Raw genomic sequence first — 19,018 nt, forward strand, 5'->3', positions numbered from 1 at the left:
GTCAAGCCGCTGGGTGCTACTTGGTGGGTCAAGACGTTGGGTGCTACTTGGTGGGTCAAGACGTTGGGTGCTACTTGGTGGGTCAAGACGCTGGGTGCTACTTGGTGGGTCAAGCCGCTGGGTGCTACTTGGTGGGTCAAGACGTTGGGTGCTACTTGGTGGGTCAAGACGCTGGGTGCTACTTGGTGGGTCAAGCCGCTGGGTGCTACTTGGTGGGTCAAGACGTTGGGTGCTACTTGGTAGGTCAAGACGCTGGGTGCTACTTGATGGGTCGTGACGCGGGGTGCTACTTGGTGGGTCAAGCCGCTGGGTGCTACTTGGTGGGTCAAGACGCTGGGTGCTACTTGGTGGGTCAAGACGCTGGGTGCTACTTGGTGGGTCGAGACACTGGGTGCTACCTGGTGGGTCAACACGCTGGCTGCTACTTGGTGGGTCAAGACGCTGGCTGCTACTTGGTGGGTCAAGACGCTGGGTGCTACTTGGTGGGTCAAGCCGCTGGGTGCTACTTGGTGGGTCAAGACGTTGGGTGCTACTTGGTAGGTCAAGACGCTGGGTGCTACTTGATGGGTCGTGACGTGGGGTGCTACTTGGTGGGTCAAGCCGCTGGGTGCTACTTGGTGGGTCAAGACGCTGGGTGCTACTTGGTGGGTCAAGACGCTGGGTGCTACTTGGTGGGTCGAGACGCTGGGTGCTACCTGGTGGGTCAAGACGCTGGCTGCTACTTGGTGGGTCAAGACGCTGGCTGCTACTTGGTGGGTCAAGACGCTGGCTGCTACTTGGTGGGTCAAGACGCTGGCTGCTACTTGGTGGGTCAAGTCGCTGGGTGCTACTTGGTGGGTCAAGCCGCTGGGTGCTACTTGGTGGGTCGAGACGCTGGGTGCTACTTGGTGGGTCAAGCCGCTGGGTGCTACTTGGTGGGTCAAGACGTTGGGTGCTACTTGGTAGGTCAAGACGCTGGGTGCTACTTGATGGGTCGTGACGCGGGGTGCTACTTGGTGGGTCAAGCCGCTGGGTGCTACTTGGTGGGTCAAGACGCTGGGTGCTACTTGGTGGGTCAAGACGCTAGGTGCTACTTGGTGGGCCAAGACGCAGGGTACTACTAGGTGGGTCAAGACGCTGGGTGCTACTTGGTGGGTCAAGACGCTGGGTGCTACTTGGTGGGTCAAGACGCTAGGTGCTACTTGGTGGGCCAAGACGCAGGGTACTACTAGGTGGGTCAAGACGCTGGGTGCTACTTGGTGGGTCAAGACGCTAGGTGCTACTTGGTGGGTCAAGACGTTGGGTGCTACTTGGTGGGTCAAGACGTTGGGTGCAACTTGGTGGGTCAAGACGCTAGGTGTTACTTGGTGGGTCAACACGCTGGGTGTTACTTAATGGGTCAAGACGCTGGGTGCTACTTGGTGTGTCAAGACGCTGGGTGCTACTTGGTGGGTCAAGCCGCTGGGTGCTACTTGGTGGGTCAAGACGCTGGGTGCTACTTGGTGGGTCAAGACGCTGGGTGCTACTTGGTGGGTCGAGACACTGGGTGCTACCTGGTGGGTCAAGACGCTGGCTGCTACTTGGTGGGTCAAGACGCTGGCTGCTACTTGGTGGGTCAAGACGCTGGGTGCTACTTGGTGGGTCAAGCCGCTGGGTGCTACTTGGTGGGTCAAGACGTTGGGTGCTACTTGGTAGGTCAAGACGCTGGGTGCTACTTGATGGGTCGTGACGCGGGGTGCTACTTGGTGGGTCAAGCCGCTGGGTGCTACTTGGTGGGTCAAGACGCTGGGTGCTACTTGGTGGGTCAAGACGCTGGGTGCTACTTGGTGGGTCGAGACGCTGGGTGCTACCTGGTGGGTCAAGACGCTGGCTGCTACTTGGTGGGTCAAGACGCTGGCTGCTACTTGGTGGGTCAAGACGCTGGCTGCTACTTGGTGGGTCAAGACGCTGGCTGCTACTTGGTGGGTCAAGTCGCTGGGTGCTACTTGGTGGGTCAAGCCGCTGGGTGCTACTTTGTGGGTCGAGACGCTGGGTGCTACTTGGTGGGTCAAGCCGCTGGGTGCTACTTGGTGGGTCAAGACGTTGGGTGCTACTTGGTAGGTCAAGACGCTGGGTGCTACTTGATGGGTCGTGACGCGGGGTGCTACTTGGTGGGTCAAGCCGCTGGGTGCTACTTGGTGGGTCAAGACGCTGGGTGCTACTTGGTGGGTCAAGACGCTAGGTGCTACTTGGTGGGCCAAGACGCAGGGTACTACTAGGTGGGTCAAGACGCTGGGTGCTACTTGGTGGGTCAAGACGCTGGGTGCTACTTGGTGGGTCAAGACGCTAGGTGCTACTTGGTGGGCCAAGACGCAGGGTACTACTAGGTGGGTCAAGACGCTGGGTGCTACTTGGTGGGTCAAGACGCTAGGTGCTACTTGGTGGGTCAAGACGTTGGGTGCTACTTGGTGGGTCAAGACGTTGGGTGCAACTTGGTGGGTCAAGACGCTAGGTGTTACTTGGTGGGTCAACACGCTGGGTGTTACTTAATGGGTCAAGACGCTGGGTGCTACTTGGTGTGTCAAGACGCTGGGTGCTACTTGGTGGGTCAAGCCGCTGGGTGCTACTTGGTGGGTCGAGACGCTGGGTGCTACTTGGTGGGTCAAGACGCAGGGTGCTACTTGGTGGGTCAAGACGCAGGGTGCTACTTGGTGGGTCAAGACGCAGGGTGCTACTTGGTGGGTCGAGACGCTGGGTGCTACTTGGTGGGTCAAGCCGCTGGGTGCTTCTTGGTGGGTCAAGACGCAGGGTGCTACTTGGTGGGTCAAGACGCAGGGTGCTACTTGGTGGGTCGAGACGCTGGGTGCTACTTGGTGGGTCAAGACGCTGGCTGCTACTTGGTGGGTCAAGACGCAGGGTGCTACTTGGTGGGTCAAGACGCAGGGTGCTACTTGGTGGGTCGAGACGCTGGGTGCTACTTGGTGGGTCAAGAAGCTGGGTGCTACTTGGTGGGTCAAGAAGCTGGGTGCTACTTGGTGGGTCGAGACGCTGGGTGCTACTTGGTGGGTCAAGAAGCTGGGTGCTACTTGGTGGGTCAAGAAGCTGTTTGCTTCTTGGTGGGTTTAAAATGCGAGAAATTGCCTCATTATTTTGTCGCGTCAGTGTTTGGATAGTTTGGTCCCCGAGGACCACTCAGAGCTCCTGTGTTAGTCCAACAGGTCAGGTGAGTGGTGATTTATCATCTAATGTGACAGCTGAACTGTGACCGTGTCCTAGTTACAGGGTCGGTCACTGTATCCCAGCTACGTGTCGGTCACTGTATCCCAGCTACGTGTCGGTCACTGTATCCCAGCTACGGGTCGGTCACTGTATCTCAGCTACGGGTCGATCACTGTATCCCAGCTACGGGGTCTGTGTATCATGAGCCCCCCCCCCTTCCAGTGTCCCTTTCCATGTTTTCCCTCTCACTTCTTCCATTTTCATTTCTGACTCCCATCTATTCCCCCCGTTACTAGTCTCTTATCTGTTGTTCCCTCCCTCCAGCCCTTCTCTTCTGGTGTTCCCCTCCCAGCTCTCCCCCCACCTGTTGAGACCACTCCGGTTCCCCTGCTCACTAGTCCTCGCGCCCAACAAAACTATATCATTGTTTTCATGACGGAAACGCCGCCAGCCAGCCAGCCAGCCAGCCAGCCAGCCAGCCAGCCAGCCAGCCAGCTAGCCAGCCAGCCATTCAGACGAGGTTCGGGAGGCTGACGCCAGCTTGGCCTTCACGTGCTCATCTCTTATCATATCTTATCCCTCTTTCACTTTGCATCTTTTAGTCACTTACTTGTTATATTTAGCGTTTGTCCTTTGGAAATTTGTTAGTATAATAATTTAAACTGTTTTTACTGTAGTTGCTGTATATTTAGGTTTTGTATTTTGTATATTTTAGGTAGAACTAAAGTCCAGGGCTTATACTATGTATATTTATATTTTCATGGCTGGTAGTATATATTTTTACAGCTTACAAGGACTATGTTTCTGACTATTGACACCTCTCATAGGAGGATATTCTGGTGTCCTCTGGTAACGTGGTTTAGTAAGGACGGTTAATGGCCTGCCGCCTTGTCTCTCAGGACCTGTCCACCTCATATATTGCGGTTCTGGTCAAGTATGGAATTCAGATTAATTTTCCGCGAAATGATGCGCTATTGAGTCAGTTTCCTAATTGTTTGTCCCGGTCAGAGGTTTCTCCTCCGCCTCACTTCCGTCACGGTTCAATTATCTGTTTTCTCTTTTCGGCGGCACTTTCCTCGTCCAAAACTGATTCCTCCTTCATCAGGGCTTTTCCTCTATTTCCCTGCCGCTGGCTCTAAGCATCCAGCTATCTTCACCCTCTCTCTTATTATCTGTCCTACACACAGCCTGTTATTGACCATACACAAGGCTCACTATCAGTGACACATGGTACCTCTAACTCCCTTCATCTCTCTCTCATATATATATATATATATATATATATATATATATATATATATATATATATATATATATATATATATATATATATATATATATATATATATATATATATATATATATATATATATATATATATATATATATATATATATATATATATATATATAATATTATATATTAGTATATTTTGGTAGCAGTCTTTCTTGTAAACATATATTATTACATATGACCGAAAAAGTAAGATTAATAATTCTAACACGAATTTTCTCAATATTTCTTATGTTTCTTTTCACTGTCGATGGTAATTGAAAAATCAATTCTCAAAAATTCATTTTTATTTCTAGTCTGATGCGATACTTGAACGCGTTTCGTAATAACTTATTACATTTTCAAAGACTTTAGTTTACACACACACAACTATAACCTGCAAACACTAAACACTATATTGGTGTGGAGTCTTCAAGTGGGTAGAATATAGTTGTGCATTAATTGGCTATTCATTGCTGGTGTTGACTTCTTGATGTGTAGTGCCTCGCAGATATCAAGCCGCCTGCTATCGCTGTATCTATCGATGATTTCTGTGTTTTTTGTTAAGACTTCTCTCGTGATGGTCTGGTTGTGGGAAGAGATTATATGTTCCTTAATGTAGCCCTGTTGCTTATGCATCGTTAATCGCCTGGAAAGAGATGTTGTTGTCTTGCCTATATATTGAGTTCTTTGAGGCTTACAGTCCCCAAGTGGGCATTTGAAGGCATAGATGACATTGGTCTCTTTTAAAGCGTTCTGCTTTGTGTCTGGAGAGTTTCTCATGAGTAGGTTGGCCGTTTTTTTGGTTTTATAGTAAATCGTCAATTGTATCTTCTGATTTTTGTCTGTAGGGATAACGTTCCTATTAACAATATCTTTCAGGACCCTTTCCTCCGTTTTATGAGTTGTGGAAAAGAAGTTCCTGTAAAATAGTCTAATAGGGGGTACAGGTGTTGTGTTAGTTGTCCCCTCAGAGGTTGCATGGCGTTTCACCTTCCTTCTTAAGATGTCTTCAACGAAACCATTGGAGAAGCCGTTGTTGCCTTACCCTTCAGAGTTCTTCATCGACTTGTTTCCATCCTGAGCTGTGGCTGAGCGCACGGTCGACATAAGCGTTAACAACACTCCTCTTGTACCTGTCAGGGCCGTCACTGTTGGCATTGAGGCACAGTCCTATGTTTGTTTCCTTAATGTAGACTGCAGTGTGGAAACCTCCGCTCCGCTCCTTTCTATGACTGTTACATCTTGAAAGGGCAGCTTCCCATCCTTCTCCATCTCGTAAGTGAAATGCAACACAGAATTCCGCTCAAATGCCTCCTTCAGCTCCTGCAGATGTCTAACATCAGGTACCTGTGTAAAGATGTCGTCAACATACCTGCAGTATATGGCTGATTTCAAGTTCATGTCGACTAAGACCTTTTGTTCGATGGTACCCATGTAGAAGTTCGCAAACAGGAGACTTGGGGGAGAACCCATGGCGACCCCATCTACTTGCTTATACATGTGCCCATCTGTGCTCAAGAAGGGTGCCTCTTTAGTACAAGCTTGGAGTAGTTTCCTTAGAATGTTTTCTGATATGTCAAAAGGAGTACAGGCCGGATTACGATACACTCTGTCCGCTATCATCCTGATTGTTTCATCCACAGGTATTTTGGTAAACAGTGATTCTACGTCCAACGAGGCTGTTATCCCCGTGGCCCCTGTTCGCCGCAGTAAGTCAACAAATTCCTTTGGGGACTTCAGGCTGAAGGCGCAAGGGACATAAGGAGTCAGCAAGCCGTTGAATCGCTTCGCCAGTCTGTATGTACGTGGGTGTGGGTATCTGGCAACATCGACGAAAACCGACGTACTCGTACCTCGACATCCTCACAGATCGACATCACCTCAGCATCGATACCAGGATAGTCAAGAAACTAACAACATTATATGGAGGACCTATGGCAATTCCACGACCAAGAGACGGCTTCCTGAACCTTGGTGGAATCAACCTCACTGACGACCTAGTCACTCTCCTAAATCTGGGTATAAACTGTCACGTTATGTCCAGACCAAGTGAGATGGCCCGGAAAGTGTAGTTGGAGATCCTGTTGGACGACATATTCGACCTCGATACACAAAAAAGGTCACCACCAAAGACACTTTACAAGCAGAACTTATTGCAGAAGGAGGAAAGAATCGAGGCAACTACAGAAGCACCATACTGTCCCCCGAGCTCAAAGCGGCAGCTAAGAGCCTTCGTGAGAACAAGGAGATAGTCGTCAGGAGAGGTGACAAGTCGCCAATATATGTCATTCATAAAAAAGACGAATATCTGGCGAAAATGAACCTCATACTCTCTGACCAAACTAAATTCCAAAGGGTAACGAAGGACACTACAGTCGAATTGAAAGCAAATGTCAACAAATTGATCGAAACTGTGAACGCCAAGAAATCCGGACTCCACCTGCCAAAGATCATTGGGTAAAACAAACCTGGATACGCGTATGGAAATGTCAAGACACACAAACCTGGAAACCCACTTCGGCCAATCATCAGCCAGATACCCACACCCACGTACAGACTGGCGAAGCGACTCAACGGCTTGCTGACTCCTTATGTCCCCTGCGCCTTTAGCCTGAAGTCCCCAAAGGAATTTGTTGAATTACAGCAGGGAACACGGGCCACACGGATAAGAGCCTCGTTGGATGTAGAATCACTGTTTACCAACGTACCTGTGGATGAAACAATCGGGTTGATAGCGGACAGAGTGTATCATGATCCGACCTATACTCCTCTTGACATACCAGAAAACATTCTAAGGAAACTACTCCAAGCTTGTACTAAAGAGGCACCCTTCTTGAACCCGGATGGGCACATGTATAAGCAAGTAGATGGGGTCACCATGGGTTCTCCCCTAGGTGTCCTGTTTGCGAACTTCTACATGGGTACCATCGAACAAAAGGTCTTAGTCGACATGAACTTGAAACCGGCCATATACTGCAGGTATGTTGACGACATTTTTACACAGGTACCTGATGTTAGACATCTGCAGGAGCTGAAGAAGGCATTTGAGCGGAATTCTGTGTTGCGTTTCACTTACGAGATGGAGAAGGATGGGAAGCTTCCCTTTCTAGATGTAACAGTCATGGAAAGGAGCGGAGGTTTCCACACTGCGGTCTACCTTAAGGAAACAAACATAGGACTGTGCCTCAATGCCAACAGTGACTGCCCAGACAGGTACAAGAGGAGTGTTGTTAATGCTTATGTCGACCGTGTGCTCGGCCACAGCTCAGGATGGAAGCAAGTCGATGAAGAACTCTGTAGGGTAAGGCAGGTCCTAGCCAACAACGGCTGACTCTTCCACTATTGCAGCGTACATGTGGGACGCAGGTGTGTAACATGAGTGTGTAACACAGGTGTGAAAGACAAGTCTCTTCTCCATTCTAACATTCGCGATCCGGAGTGACCTTTTCATTAGATTTGAGAATGGATAGAAATAGACATATGACCACTTATTATAAACTCTCAGAAGCCCTGGAAATACAGACATTTTGAAAAAAAGTGAAAACAAAAGAGCATCCAGACAGCGACCGGAGAGGGTGGCGGGGGGGGGGGGGGAATCTGACTGTGAGATTCTGTCATCAGATTAAGGCACAAGAAAAGACGAGGACAAAGTAGGAAAATAGAACAACACTGAAGGGAAGAAACGTGAAAATGTTATAAAAGTGCATCAAGGAAATGAGCTCAGCACAGCATAGAATACCTGTGTGTGTGTATGTATATATATATATATTTATGTTATATATATATATATATATACATATATATATATATAAATATATATATATATATATATATATATATATATATATATATATATATATATATATATAATATATATATTATATATATTATATATATATATATATATATATATATATATATATATATATATATATATATATATATATATATATATATATATATATATATATATATATTTATATATATGTGTGTGTGTATCACGAAAATAAACACGTGATTAAGAATGTGACAATGTCAGACCAGGGAGAAAAATGAAACAGGAAATTTCCTTAAGTACTTTCGTATATTAAATACATCTTCAGAAGGATATATATATATATATTATTAAATATGACCGAAAAAGTAACATTAATAATTCTAACACGAATTTTCTCAATCTTTCGTACATTTCTTTTCACTGTTGGAGGTAATTCAAAAATCAATTCTCCAAAATTCATTTTTATTTCTAGTCTGACTTGAGCGCGTTTCGTAAAACTTATTACATTTTCAAAGACTTTACACATACACAACTGAATAGAACTTACATATCTCCGATTTGTTTATATCTACATTTGAGTGAGATGGATGGGGTGAGGTGGTATTTAATAGGGTATTAATTTTATCAACACAAGACAGAACACGAAACAATGGCTATTGAAATGGAAGTGATTGTAGAAAGCCTATTGGTCCATATTTCTTGATGCTTCTATATTGAGGTGGGTAGAATATAGTTGTGCATTAATTGACTGTTGATTGCTGGTGTTGACTTCTTAATGTGCAGTGCCTTGCAAACATCAAGCCGTCTGCTATCGCTGTAACTATCGATGATATCTGTGTTGTTTACTAGGATTTCTCTGGCGATGGTTTGGTTGTGGGAAGAGATTATATGTTCCTTAATGGAGCCCTGTTGCTTATGCATCGTTAAACGCCTAGAAAGAGATGTTGTTGTCTTGCCTATATAATGGGTTTTTTGGAGCTTACAGTCCCCAAGTGGGCATTTGAAGGCATAGACGACGTTAGTCTCTTTTAAAGCGTTCTGCTTTGTGTCTGGAGAGTTTCTCATGAGTAGGCTGGCCGTTTTTCTGGTTTTATAGTAAATCGTCAGTTGTATCCTCTGATTTTTGTCTGTAGGGATAACGTTTCTATTAACAATATCTTTCAGGACTCTTTCCTCCGTTTTATGAGTTGTGGAAAAGAAGTTCCTGTAAAATAGTCTAATAGGGGGTATAAGTGTTGTGTTAGTTGTCTCTTCAGAGGTTGCATGGCGATTCACTTTCCTTCTTATGATGTCTTCGACGAAACCATTGGAGAAGCCGTTGTTGACTAGGACCTGCCTTACCCTACAGAGTTCTTTGTCGACTTGCTTCCATTCTGAGCTGAGCATCGTTAAACGCCTAGAAAGAGATGTTGTCTTGCCTATATACTGGTTTTTTTGGAGCTTACAGTCCCCAAGAGGGCATTTGAAGGCATAGACGACGTTGGTCTCTTTTAAAGCGTTCTGTTTTTAGAACGCTTAAAAGAACGTTAAAAGAGACTAACGTTGTCTATGCCTTCAAATGCCCACTTGGGGACTGTAAGCTCCAAAAAACCCAGTATATAGGCAAGACAACAACATCTCTTTCTAGGCGTTTAACGATGCATAAGCAACAGGGCTCCATTAAGGAACATATAATCTCTTCCCACAACCAAACCATCGCCAGAGAAATCCTAGTAAACAACACAGAAATCATCGATAGATACAGCGATAGCAGGCGGCTTGACGTTTGCGAGGCACTACACATCAAGAAGTCAACACCAGCAATCAACAGCCAATTATTGCACAACTATATTCTACCCACCTCAAGACTCCGCTCCAATATAGAAGCATCAAGAAATATGGACCAATAGGCTTCTACAAACACTTCTATTCAATACCCATTGTTTGTGTTCTGTCTTGTGTTGATACTTTTAATACCCTATTAATATCCTCTCTTGTTCTGTCTTGTGTTAATGCCACATCACCCCTCCCACCTCACTCAAATGTAGATATAAAATCGGAGATACGTAAGTTCTATTCAGATGTGTATTTGTGAACTAAAGTCTTTGAAAATGTAATAAGTTTTACGAAACACGCCCGTTTCGCGTCAGACTAGAAATAAAAATGAATTTTGGAGAATTAATTTTTGATTTACCTCCAACAGTGAAGCGTCATGTACGAAAGATTGAGAAAATTCGTGTTAGAATTATTAATCTTACTTTTTCGGTCATATTTAATAATATATATATATATATATATATATATATATATATATATATATATATATATATATATATATATATATATATATATATATATATATATATATATATATGTACATATATATATATATATATATATATATATATATATATATATATATATATATATATATTTTTCATTGAATATGACCGCATGTTCTGTATTTATTATTTTCTGGTTTAGGGCTTCTATCCCTCTAACTATTTTCTTAGCATCAGGGCTTAATTGGAATAGGAGTTCTCCAAAACTCATTTTCGTACTTTAAGGTGAAGAAAAGAAGTGATTTACTATAGAGTGTATTACACTTATTTGTATAATTTGCACGACGTTTCGAACCTCCATGGTTCATTCTCAAGTGAACAGATCTTACAATACTAGTTGATTTTATACCCGCATTATGTCAGGTGATAATACAATGAAGGTGAAAAACATGGGGGGAAACATAAGGGATAAACATAGGGGCTGCAGAAGGCTTATTGGCCAATACGAGGCATCTCCTATCTAAACACAAAGATTAATCCAGCCAATTACACTGGATTAATCTTTGTGTTTAGATAGGAGATGCCTCGTATTGGCCAATAAGCCTTCTGCAGCCCCTATGTTTATCCCTTATGTTTCCCCCCATGTTTTTCACCTTCATTGTATTATCACCTGACATAATGCGGGTATAAAATCAACTAGTATTGTAAGATCTGTTCACTTGAGAATGAACCATGGAGGTTCGAAACGTCGTGCAAATTATACAAATAAGTGTAATACACTCTATAGTAAATCACTTCTTTTCTTCACCTTAAAGTACGAAAATGAGTTTTGGAGAACTCCTATTCCAATTAAGCCCTGATGCTAAGAAAATAGTTAGAGGGATAGAAGCCCTAAACCAGAAAATAATAAATACAGAATATGCGGTCATATTCAATGAAACATGTTTGAGAGAAAACCTGCTGCCAGTATACACCAATATATATATATATATATATATATATATATATATATATATATATATATATATATATATATATATATATATATATATATATATATATATATATATATATATATATATATATTACGAATATTCTTATCTATTTAATTCGAAATATGCGACTATATGAGCACAGTAAAAAAATAGCCAGAGATAATCACGCACACGCGCGCACACAGTAAAGACGTGCACTTTTTGGAGGTGTTTCTCGTTGTTTTATGAGGTATTAACTACCCTTGAGTGATTGTAATGGGTCAACAGCGTGCATCAATATTTAGTGCAGTGATAACCAACATACAGGACAGTTACAGGAACAACCGTGGACATCTTCAAGAGGAAACTAGATTGTTTCCTTCAAGGAGTGCTGGACCAACCGGGCTGTGGTGGGTATGTGGGCCTGCGATCTCTGTGATCGCAGTGTGATCTCTATGTGTGGTGGGTATGTGGGCCTGCGATCTCTGTGATCACAGTGTGATCTCTATGTGTGGTGGGTATGTGGGCCTGCGATCTCTGTGATCGCAGTGTGATCTCTATGTGTGATGGGTATGTGGGCCTGCGGCCGCTCCATGCAACAGCCTGGTGGACCAAACTCTCACAAGTCAAGTCTGGCCCCGGGCCGGGCTTGGGGAGTAGAAGAACTCCCAGAACCCCATCAATCAGGTATCAACCAGGTATAAAAGTCATATTATTACGTGAATTCAAAAGTAGAGCAATTTTCGCTTCAAATATTGGCGGTGAGGGTCGGTAGTGTTTATTTACACTCGAAATGGCCGGTAAAATGTCACTTGCGTCGAATTGTCTAAAAGATGGCTAGTCGAATTCAACCCAAGTAAATGTAATATAATAAGTGAGGATGGAAGCAAAGACATTAAAACAACAGAGTGACATCAGCGGTACATGCAAAGCTTGTAAACATTCGAGCAACTTTGATAAATGTGGACAAGGTGATTTTCATGGTTGTGTGCTACCTGTGTAAGACCGGTACTGGAGTATGCAGCTCCTGCTTGTACCCCCATCTAAGAAACACAAGACGGGTCCTAGAGCCTCAGATAACTGTGCGAGTTAAGACTGTGGCAATTGATATACAACAGTTAAAATTAGATATATATATATCATATTTCTTACATATATTTCTTATATATATGAAATAGGATACATGATCGCGACCTTCAAGATTTTAAGTGATACGGACAAAGGTTTCATATAGACAATATTTATCGTGAACAGACGGAGGGAAGGAAGATTATGACACAAATAAGCAATAAGGTGGTAAGGACAGAACCTTAAAAGGGGGATAATTGAGGCCTATGCCATTCATAGGCTTAAAGGTGGTAGTTATGATACAAAGCTACAGTAGCTGGCTGTTTCATTATACGACCATCATCGGAGAAGACAGGACCCCAGGAGCTTGCGTTCAACCCTGCTGGTACAAACAAAAAGTTTTTCAAGTTAGCTGAGTACGTGCACATACTGTGAGTTATATATTGACTAATATGTATATTAGCTAATTCATTATTATATATATTTTCTCCCCTCACATACACATTAAGTAGTTAGTAATAGTTGATTGATTAACAGTTGAGAGGCGAGCCGAATGAGTAGAGCTAAATCCCTGCAAGCACAACTAGATGAATACAACTAGGTGAATACACAGTCACAAACACACGTAGTTAACTTCACATTGGTTCAAATTTTGACTCACTCGCGCACTCAATTTGCACTCACACATTCTCACAAAGGCTGACCGCTGACTGTGGAGCGCGCGAGTCTTTCAACTTTGAGGGGTCAAAAATGTGTTTCCTGGGTGGAGGCAGATAAGGAGAGAAAATATTGGAGTGAGAGAGGGAGGGAGGGGAAGGCAAAATGAATGGAGACTCAGATGGAAGTGGAGACATGGAGGAGAAATGGATGTAGAGAAGGAAAAAAGATGGTAGATGGAAGCAAAGAGAGAGAGAGAGAGAGAGAGAGAGAGAGAGAGAGAGAGAGAGAGAGAGAGAGAGAGAGAGAGAGAGAGAGAGAGAGAGAGAGAGAGAGAGAGAGAGAGAGAGAGAGAGAGAGAGAGAGAGAGAGAGAGAGAGACAGAGACACAGAGTGTGTATGTGTGTGTGTGTGTGTGTACTCACCTAGTTGTACTCACCTAGTTGTGCTTGCGGGGGTTGAGCTCTGGCTCTTTGGCCCCGCCTCTCAACCGTCAATCAACAGGTGTACAGGTTCCTGAGCCTTTTGGCCTCTATCATATCTACACTTGAAACTGTGTATGGAGTCAGCCTCCACCACATTACTTCCTAATGCATTCCATTTGTCAACCACTCTGACACTAAAAAAGTTCTTTCTAATATGCCTGTGGTTCATTTGGGCACTCAGTTTCCACCTGTGTCCCCTAGTGCGTGTGCCCCTTGTGTTAAACAGCCTGTCTTTATCAACCCTGTCAATTCCTTGAGGATCTTGAATGTGGTGATCATGTCCCCCCTAACTCTTCTGTCTTCCAACGAAGTGAGGTTTAATTCCCATAGTCTCTCCTCGTAGCTCATACCTCTCAGCTCGGGTACTAGTCTGATGGCAAACCTTTGAACCTTTTCCATTTTAGTCTTATGCTTGACTAGATATGGACTCCATGCTGGTGCCGCATACTCCAGGATTGGTCTGACATATGTGGTATATAATGTTCTGAAAGATTCCTTACACAAGTTTCTAAAGTCCGTTCTTATGTTAGCCAACCTGGCATATGCTGCTGCTGTTATCCTCTTGATGTGAGCATCAGGGGACAGGTCTGGCGTGATATCAACCCCCAGGTCTTTCTCTCTCTCGGACTCTTGAAGTATTTCATATCCCAAGTGATACCTTGTATCTGGTCTCCTGCTTCCTACCCCTATCTTCATTACATTACATTTGCTTGTGTGTGTGTGTGTGTGTGTGTGTGTGTGTGTGTGTGTGTGTGTGTGTGTGTGTGTGTGTGTGTGTGTGTGTGTGTGTGTGTGTGTGTGTGTGTGTGTGTGTGTGTGTGTGTGTGTGTGTGTGTGTGTGTGTGTGTGTGTGTGTGTGTGTGTGTGTGTGTGTGTGTGTGTGTGTGTGTGTGTACTCACCTATATGTACTCACCTATATGTGCTTGCAGGATCGAGCATTGACTCTTGGATCCCGCCTTTCTAGCTATCGGTTGTTTACAGCAATGACTCCTGTCCCATTTCCCTATCATACCTAGTTTTAAAAGTATGAATAGTATTTGCTCTAGAGAGAGAGAGAGAGAGAGAGAGAGAGAGAGAGAGAGAGAGAGAGAGAGAGAGAGAGAGAGAGAGAGAGAGAGAGAGAGAGAGAGAGAGAGAGAGAGAGAGAGAGAGAGAGAGAGAGAGAGAGAGAGAGAGAGAGAGAGAGAGAGAGAGAGAGAGAGAGACAGAGACACAGAGTGTGTGTGTGTGTGTGTGTGTACTCACCTAGTTGTACTCACCTAGTTGTGCTTGCGGGGGTTGAGCTCTGGCTCTTTGGCCCCGCCTCTCAACCGTCAATCAACAGGTGTACAGGTTCCTGAGCCTTTTGGGCTCTATCATATCTACACTTGAATCTGTGTATGGAGTCAGCCTCCACCACATTACTTCCTAATGCATTCCATTTGTCAACCACTCTGACACTAAAAAAGTTCTTTCTAATATGCCTGTGGTTCATTTGGGCACTCAGTTTCCACCTGTGTCCCCTAGTGCGTGTGCCCCTTGTGTTAAACAGCCTGTCTTTATCAACCCTGTCAATTCCCTTGAGGATCTTGAATGTGGTGATCATGTCCCCCCTAACTCTTCTGTCTTCCAACGAAGTGAGGTTTAATTCCCATAGTCTCTCCTCGTAGCTCATACCTCTCAGCTCGGGTACTAGTCTGATGGCAAACCTTTGAACCTTTTCCATTTTAGTCTTATGCTTGACTAGATATGGACTCCATGCTGGTGCCGCATACTCCAGGATTGGTCTGACATATGTGGTATATAATGTTCTGAAAGATTCCTTACACAAGTTTCTAAAGGCCGTTCTTATGTTAGCCAACCTGGCATATGCTGCTGCTGTTATCCTCTTGATGTGAGCATCAGGGGACAGGTCTGGCGTGATATCAACCCCCAGGTCTTTCTCTCTCTCGGACTCTTGAAGTATTTCATCTCCCAAGTGATACCTTGTATCTGGTCTCCTGCTTCCTACCCCTATCTTCATTACATTACATTTGCTTGTGTGTGTGTGTGTGTGTGTGTGTGTGTGTGTGTGTGTGTGTGTGTGTGTGTGTGTGTGTGTGTGTGTGTGTGTGTGTGTGTGTGTGTGTGTGTGTGTGTGTGTGTGTGTGTGTGTGTGTGTGTGTGTGTGTGTGTGTGTGTGTGTGTGTGTGTGTGTGTGTACTCACCTATATGTGCTTGCAGGATCGAGCATTGACTCTTGGATCCCGCCTTTCTAGCTATCGGTTGTTTACAGCAATGACTCCTGTCCCATTTCCCTATCATACCTAGTTTTAAAAGTATGAATAGTATTTGCTTCCACAACCTGTTCCCCAAGTGCATTCCATATTTCTACTACTCTCACGCTATAAGAAAACTTCCTAACATCTCTGTGACTCATCTGAGTTTCCAGTTTCCACCCATGTCCCCTCGTTCTGTTATTATTACGTGTGAACATTTCATCTATTTCCACTTTATCAATTCCCCTGAGTATTTTATATGTCCCTATCATATCTCCTCTCTCCCTTCTTTTCTCTAGTGTCGTTAGGTTCATTTCCTTCAGCCGCTCTTCATATCCCATCCCTCGTAACTCTGGGACAAGCCTCGTCGCAAACCTCTGAACCTTCTCCAGTTTCTTTATGTGTTTCTTCAGGTGGGGGCTCCATGATGGCGCGGCATACTCTAAGACGGGTCTCACGTAGGCAGTGTAAAATGCCCTAAAAGCTTCCTCATTTAGGTTTCTGAATGAAGTCCTAATTTTCGCCAGTGTAGAGTACGCTGCTGTCGTTATCCTATTTATATGTGCCTCAGGAGTTAGATTAGGTGTCACATCCACTCCCAGGTCTCTTTCTCGAATCGTTACAGGTAGGCTGTTCCCCTTCATTGTGTACTGTCCCTTTGGTCTCCTGTCACCTGATCCCATTTCCATAACTTTACATTTACTGGTGTTAAACTCCAGTAGCCATTTCCCTGACCATCTCTGCAGCCTGTTTAAGTCCTCTTGGAGGATCCTACAATCCTCGTCTGTCACAACTCTTCTCATTAATTTTGCGTCATCTGCAAACATTGACATGTATGATTCCACTCCTGTAAACATATCATTTACGTAAATTAGAAAGAGGATTGGTCCCAGCACCGAACCTTGAGGTACTCCACTTGTTACTGTTCGCCAGTCCGACTTTTCGCCCCTTACCATTACCCTCTGGCTCCTTCCTGTTAGGTAGTTCTTCACCCATACTAGGGCCTTTCCGCTTACTCCTGCCTGCCTCTCAAGTTTGTATAGCAGTCTCATGTGTGGTACCGTATCAAAGGCCTTTTGGCAGTCAAGAAATATGCAGTCTGCCCAGCCTTCTCTGTCCTGCCTTATCCTTGTTACTTTATCATAGAATTCTAAAAGGTTTTTTAGGCATGATTTCCCTGTCCAGAACCCATGTTGGTGCTTGTTTACAAACCCAATGCTCTCCAGGTGTTCAACAAGTCTTAGCCTAATTATTCTTTCAAGTATTTTGCAGGGGATGCTTGTCAGTGATACGGGTCTGTAGTTAAGTGCCTCCTCCCTATCACCTTTTTTGAAAATCGGTACGACATTTGCCTCCTTCCAGCAACTGGGCAATTCTCCCGACATAAGTGATTCAATAAAGATCATTGCCAGAGGCACGCTGAGAGCCTGCGCTGCCTCTTTAAGTATCCACGGTGATACTTTGTCTGGTCCAACAGCTTTATTTGCATCCAGTGTTGTCAACTGTTTCATTACATCCTCTGCTGTCACCTCTATATCTGATAGTCTTTCATCTTGGGTAATCTCTTCTAACAAAGGGAGCTGCTCAGGCTCGGTTGTGAACACTCCATGGAATTTTGCATTCAGTACCTCGCAGATTTCCTTGTCGCTTTCTGTATATGCCCCTTCTGTTTTCCTCAGTCTTGTCACTTGGTCATTTACCGACATCTTCCTTCTTATATGGCTATGTAGTAATTTTGGTTGCTTTTTCGCTTTGACTGCAATATAATTCTCATAATTTCTTTCCGACACTCGTCTTATGTTAACGTAATCATTCCTAGCTGTTACATCTAATCCTGTTGTCCTCTGTCCTTTGTCTTCTGTACTTCCTCCACTCCCTCCTGCTTCTCACCTTTGCTTCCTGACACTGTCTATTAAACCATGGGTTATTATATTCCCTCCTGCTTTTTTCCTTTATTGTTGGAATAAATCTATCTTCAGCCTCCTTGCATTTCAATATGACTTGGTTCATCATACCTTGCACTGTTTTTCCTCTAAGTTCTTCCTCCCACTGCACTTCTCCCAGGTAGTCCCTTATCCTTCTGTAGTCTCCTTTTCTGTAATCAAGTCTCCTTTCCCGGACCTCTTGTCCTTTGGTCACAATTTTAAACTCCATCATGTAGTCAAAGACTAGGACACAATGTGTGTGTGTGTGTGTACTCACCTAGTTGTACTCACCTAGTCGTGTTTGCGGGGGTTGAGCTCTGGCTCTTTGGTCCCGCCTCTCAACCGTCAATCAACAGGTGTACAGATTCATGAGCCTATCGGGCTCTGTCATATCTACACTTGAAACTGTGTATGGAGTCAGCCTCCACCACATCACTTCCTAATGCATTCCATTTGTCAACCACTCTGACACTAAAAAAGTTCTTTCTAATATCTCTGTGGCTCATTTGGGCACTCAGTTTCCACCTGTGTCCCCTTGTGCGTGTTCCCCTTGTGTTAAATAGACTGTCTTTATCTACCCTATCAATCCCCTTCAGAATCTTGAATGTGGTGATCATGTCCCCCCTAACTCTTCTGTCTTCCAGCGAAGTGAGGTTTAATTCCCGTAGTCTCTCCTCGTAGCTCATACCTCTCAGCTCGGGTACTAGTCTGGTGGCAAACCTTTGAACCTTTTCCAGTTTAGTCTTATCCTTGACTAGATATGGACTCCATGCTGGGGCTGCATACTCCAGGATTGGCCTGACATATGTGGTATACAAAGTTCTGAATGATTCTTTACACAAGTTTCTGAATGCCGTTCGTATGTTGGCCAGCCTGGCATATGCCGCTGATGTTATCCGCTTGATATGTGCTGCAGGAGACAGGTCTGGCGTGATATCAACCCCCAAGTCTTTTTCCTTCTCTGACTCCTGAAGAATTTCCTCTCCCAGATGATACCTTGTATCTGGCCTCCTGCTCCCTACACCTATCTTCATTACATTACATTTGGTTGGGTTAAACTCTAACAACCATTTGTTCGACCATTCCTTCAGCTTGTCTAGGTCTTCTTGAAGCCTCAAACAGTCCTCTTCTGTTTTAATCCTTCTCATAATTTTAGCATCGTCCGCAAACATTGAGAGAA

At 44.4% G+C, this 19,018-nt stretch overlaps 1 protein-coding gene across 1 annotated transcript in view; it reads right to left on the reverse strand.

Annotated features, from left to right (window-relative positions):
• LOC138352391 (putative uncharacterized protein ENSP00000383309) overlaps positions 1-19,018 on the reverse strand; it is a 65,800-nt gene that overhangs the window by 241 nt on the left and 46,541 nt on the right. Inside the window, exons 2-3 of the mRNA XM_069304876.1 lie at positions 1,361-2,179; positions 156-1,045 (exon numbers count right to left, since the gene is read on the reverse strand). Coding sequence (XP_069160977.1) covers positions 156-1,045; positions 1,361-2,179 — 1,709 coding nt within the window. The remainder of the gene's footprint in view (positions 1-155; positions 1,046-1,360; positions 2,180-19,018) is intronic.

The sequence above is a fragment of the Procambarus clarkii genome, chromosome 53 (assembly GCF_040958095.1).
Source record: "Procambarus clarkii isolate CNS0578487 chromosome 53, FALCON_Pclarkii_2.0, whole genome shotgun sequence".
Taxonomy (NCBI): domain Eukaryota; kingdom Metazoa; phylum Arthropoda; class Malacostraca; order Decapoda; family Cambaridae; genus Procambarus; species Procambarus clarkii.